Source organism: Falco punctatus (assembly GCF_963210335.1).
Source record: "Falco punctatus genome assembly, chromosome: 8".
Taxonomy (NCBI): Eukaryota; Metazoa; Chordata; class Aves; order Falconiformes; family Falconidae; genus Falco; species Falco punctatus.
In genome coordinates this window covers 41,794,662-41,799,601 of record NC_137588.1, presented here as the reverse complement: position 1 = coordinate 41,799,601, position 4,940 = coordinate 41,794,662, and the positions used below count along the sequence as shown (strand labels likewise).

Genomic DNA, 4,940 nt, shown 5'->3' with positions numbered 1-4,940 from the left:
CACGGGTGAACGGTCTGCTGTTTGCTATGTATTTATGTCCTTGCCACAACTACAAGGCAAAAGCTACATGAGTTGGGCGAATGTCGCTGCTGTAGCCCTCCTGGGCTTCCCCTTCCCTGTCCCTCTCAGCCTTGCTCCCTGGTCCTGGGCTAGCACCTGGCCACTAGCCCAGCTGCCACCAGCTCATCCTGTTCCCACACACCATCGGCAAAGCCAGCACTCTGGGAGAGACCGTTGTTCCCCCATAGCTACTGGGAGGGCGGGTCGGAGGCCACGAAGGTGCTGGAGCGGGCGGCGCGTGCGGGGCGGCTGCGGGAGCGGGGGCTGCCCAGCCGGGGCAGGGGCAGGCGGGGAGGGGACCTTGTCGGGGCGCACAGAGACCTTACGGGCAGGTGGCGAGGGGCTGGGGCCGGGCTCTGCCCAGCGGTGCCCAGCGCCAGGGCTGGGGCCAGCGGGCACCCGCTGCGGCACGGGCGGCTCCTGTGACCCGTGAGGGAGAGCTGCTGTGCCGGGAGGGTGCCGGGCAGGCTGGGGGGGCTCCTCCTGCCCAGCCCCCCCAGCCCAGGCTCTGTGCAGCCTGCCCGAGGGGAGCTGCCGCAGCCGGGGGGTGGCTGGGGGGGCTCCGCCTGCCCTGCAGCCCCCACCGGGCTGCGGTTCTGCACTTTGCTGTTGCTGAGCTCTTCTAATCGGGAACCAGCGCTCTATCGCCATGAGTTGACTGTAAGCTTGGCTCGCCAGGTTAGCAAGAGTGCTGCTACATGGTGGGTGTTAACTGTTGGGGAATTGAAGAGAATAATCTTACATAAAATGATAATACACTTTGCCAAAAATGATAAGGAAAGCAAATATACTGCACTTGAAATATTGCATATCTTAACTAAGAGCCACGATTGCTTACGGCTTATTATAGGTTTTCACAAAAACTCTAAATAAATTATCTAGCAAGAGATTTCTGGCTCATCCAAAATAAGAAATTCTTGTGCTTCAATGATACAGTCTGCTAATGCTGTGAATGGACGCCAAAAAAATGTGTGCAAGGAGCCGAACGTACCAGAGCACAACTCCACTAATCGTTGTTTAGGCATAAATCACTACATTTCATCCTTTATTTACAGCCCTTTGCTGACCCTTGCAGGGTGATATCAAGTCACTTCAGGCTGTAAATCTAAATTTTATAAAGCCAAAACATAGACTGAATGACTGGCAAATCTGTGCTTGTGTTTCAAATCTTGACCCAAACGTGACTGGGTCTTCCTGAAGTGAGATGATGATGTGTTAGGTTTCTGGACAGAATCTTAACTTGGGAAGTCAGCCATGTACTTGGCCATGCTTAGATTAATGTTTAAAGAAAAGTACCCTCCCTGGTACCAATTTAATGATGAAACTGAATTTAAAAATAATCTAATTTAGACTACAGCATTCATGACCCACATTCATCTGTGACAAAGAAACCAGGCAGCCTAATTTCATCCAAGGGATTAAAAAAAATTCACAGTTTGTGTCTACAGCGAGAGAGAAGGGGATGTTTGCTCTGCTGTGCTTTGGACCTTCACCAGAGGGGGGTGTGTGTGCGTGTGCAGAGCTTGCTGGTGTAAAAGTGAGATAATTTTGAAGATGCACACGTTTCTCCTCTTACTCATTTCAGTGGGAGGTGTAATGTGCAAGTTGGTAAAGCACAGGGGTGGGAAGCAGGAAATCCAGGTCCTGCTTCCAATTCTTCCCCAAATTTCCTCTTTAAGTTCAAGCAAACCATTTAATCTCCCAATTTATCCTGTTTTCTCCCATACCCTGGAGATTACAGCATACCCTGGTAGCAGATGGAAGTTAATGCTGATCAATACCTGGATGTGTTGGGCAGCACTGTGGTTTACGTGGTTGTGGCAGTTGTGGCTCGGTTTCAGCTTGTAAAGTTTAAACTGGGCTCAGAGGCCGGTACTTGCCCATCCCATCTCCTGTCTGTCATGGTGTTGGGTGGGATACAGCAGGAGCATCCTGGGTGATCAATACTCGGATGTGTTGAGTGGCACTGTGGTTTATGTGGTCATGGCAGCTGTGGCTCGGTTTCAGCTTGCAGAGGTTAAACTGGGCTCGGAGGCCGGCTTGCCCATCACATTTCCAGCCTGCCATGGTCTTGTGTGCGATGCAGCGGGAGCGTCCTAGGTGGGATGCAGCAAGCCGGGATGGTGGACACGGGTCACTAGTGCTGAAAACTGATGGCCGCAGCAGGAGCGGTGACGATTATCGGTAGTTTGCTGTTGTTTCTGAGAATCGGACTCCTGGTCTACCCGTGACGGCCAGGCTCTGCCGGACCCCCTCCCGCCACAGGGCGAGCGGGGCCCGGGCGCGCCGCCCGCTGCAGCTCCGGGCTGGGACGGCTCTCGCTCGGATTCTCCCGCCCTCCGGCTGCGGGACGCCCGCGGGGCGGGGGGAACCCGCACCCCCACACCCTCTCAGGCAGCACGCGTGGCCCGGCCCCGTCCCGCCCCGGGGGCCGCCCGCCGCCTCCCCGGCCCCCCAGGCCCGCCCCCCGGCCGCCCTCGCCCTTCCCGCCGCCGCTTCGCTCGGCGGCAGCCGGCCCGTCGTGCCCGCCCAGCCAGCCCGCGCCGAAGGAGCGGCCGGCGCCGAGGGAGCGCTGAGGGGGCGCTGAGGGGAGCGGCCGGCGCCGAGGGAACGCTGAGGGGAGCGGCCGGCGCGGAGGGAGCCGCCGGTGCTGAGGGGAGCTCCGGCCGCCATGGCCGCGGTGGGTGCAGCGCGGGGGCGGACGGGCGCGGCGCCGGGGCGGCGGCGGGCGCGACTCTGATGTCTCGGCCTCCCCGGGCAGGTGGCGAGGGGCACGGCGACGCGGCGCAGCCGGCTGAAGCGCTCGGACGGCAGCACCACCTCCACCAGCTTCATCCTGCGGCAGGTGAGGGGCGGCGGCCGGGCCGCGGCCTCCCATCCCCCGGGCCGGCCGGGGCGCGGCGTGGGGGGGTGCCTGCGGGGTCCTTAATTACTATATTTTAATAAACCACCGCGTTCCGTGGGGTTGGCTGCCCGGTGGCAGGGTGCGTGGCTGCCTGAAGCCGGGGGAGTTTGGGTGCAGGTCAGCGCTGGGCTTGGGGTGGCCAACCCGGAGACCCTCCGGCTGAGGAGACAGGCCTAAGAAATCCGGCTGAGGTCAGGATTTGTTCCTATAAACGCACATGCTGTGCTCGCCTTTAGTCCCCGAGCTGCCCTGTACACGTTGGGCTGATTTTCTAGTTATTCCCCGTAACGCTGAGGGCAAGAAACACACTTTCCTTAAAGCACAGAAGCTGCAATTTTAGGGACCACACTTCAGGATTCCTGGATTAAAAGTGATGCTAAAGGTGTCAAGAGCATTGGCACCTCCGTTTGGGGCTTCGGGCTCATCAGTGCTAATTATACAGCAGCCCTGCTTCCCCTGGCACCGCAGGAGCTGCGTTAGCTGGTGAGATGGAACCTCCTGTTAATAGTTACCCTCTCCTCTTCTATTTCCAGTCTTACGCTCTTGCCTGCCAGCTGTCCCTTGGGAAAATAAAGGCACACAACCCCTGTCTCCCTGAAGCATCGCTTTCTCGCCTTAAAGATGCTTCTCAGAGTAAATGTTACTAATTTCCTTTAAAAGTAAAGGAGGTGGAATGTTTCTTGGAGCATGAACCTGTATCTCCCCCCCCCCCCCCCCCCCGTGACTTCATTAGAAATTTAAGGAAGCACAAGGAAAGCGAACCGAGCCCTTGACAAATTCAGGGATGCTAGGCATGCGTGGAAGTGTAGTTTGCTCGGGATGTGGAAGTTGTGAGGTCTGTCTGTCAGGGAAAGGTATTTAAATAACCCAGGGAAGTTTTATGTTGTGTTGTGGTGTCTGCTTATCACTGGTCCATCCCATAGCAGAGGCGCAGTGGTGTCACACTGGCATCCCCCTTTCCAGCACCGGCAGAATGACATGTGAGAGTCACAGTAAGGTTCTGATGTTTAATGGGATCTCAGCCATGTAAATTAGAGTTGAAATAAGGACAAATAAATATAAAGGTCATTTGAACCCACGTTAGCTTGTCGTGGTGGTTGAGGAGCCTTGTTGGAGATGTCCTGAAGAGTCTTTCAGCTTATCAGAAGTGTTGTTTCAAGAGGTGGATTTTGTGCCACACTCATGCAGAAGCTGAGGCCTTGTGCTTCAGGCAAACGGAGGGTGATCAGCGTCACCCGGAGCGCGCCGTGTCTGAGGGAGTGAGGGTGTGATGTGGGATTTTGAAAACCTTGTGCTTGGAAGCGCTTGCACCAGCACCCGGGGGGAGAGCTGCTGCTTGTGTGGAAGAACCTGGCTCCTCAAGCAGACGCACAGGGTGTCGTAGCCGAGTTACACAGATGGCATCACACGCCTTGTTCGTGTGCAAAACATGCGGAAACATTTCCTGCACTTTGTGCTTTTTTCTGTCCTGTGTCTCGGGATGTGATGTGCTCGGCAAGTGCAGCGTGCTTCAGTGTCTGTTCGTCTGTTGTCTTTTTGTGGGGAGGAAGATGGGGAGATTTGCTTTTACTTCTGACACCACCCCTCTGCCCCGAGGAGGCGCTTTGTGCTTGGTGACACATTTGAGGGACGCTGCCAAGTAATAATGGGGAGACTGGGTAGTGGGGTGTTTTTCCTTCTGTCACAGTCACAGACCTGCGAGTCCCACTGCGGGGACCTGGCTGCATATCCACGCCAGCACCGGTGCTCTGTCAGCTCCAGCATCTCTCTGCTCTGCCCCGGCAGAGGATGATGCTGTGTGGCTGAAGCTACCACATCAGTCTAATTTCAGCTCCGTGTAGTACACAGCAAAAATAATTGATCCATATCAGAACTTGCTTATCCCAAATGGGAAGGGAGCAAAGTGCTGTCGCTTTCTGAGATGACTACCTTGACACCTTTTGAACAGACAAGTGCGGTAGCTCTGGTCAGGAGG

The 4,940-nt window shown here is 56.2% G+C and overlaps 1 protein-coding gene across 4 annotated transcripts in view; it reads left to right on the top strand.

Annotated features, from left to right (window-relative positions):
* The first annotated feature begins 85 nt into the window (after window positions 1-85).
* Window positions 86-4,940, top strand: part of CACNB4 (calcium voltage-gated channel auxiliary subunit beta 4) — a 111,616-nt gene continuing 106,761 nt past the window's right edge. For all 4 annotated transcript variants that reach the window (XR_013930144.1, XR_013930145.1, XM_080400084.1 and 1 more), the window contains exons 1-2: window positions 86-2,740; window positions 2,822-2,905. Coding sequence is in view for 2 of the 4 variants with exons in the window: in XM_080400084.1 (XP_080256210.1) it covers window positions 2,732-2,740; window positions 2,822-2,905 (93 nt within the window). In the remaining 2 variants the exon portion in view is untranslated. The remainder of the gene's footprint in view (window positions 2,741-2,821; window positions 2,906-4,940) is intronic.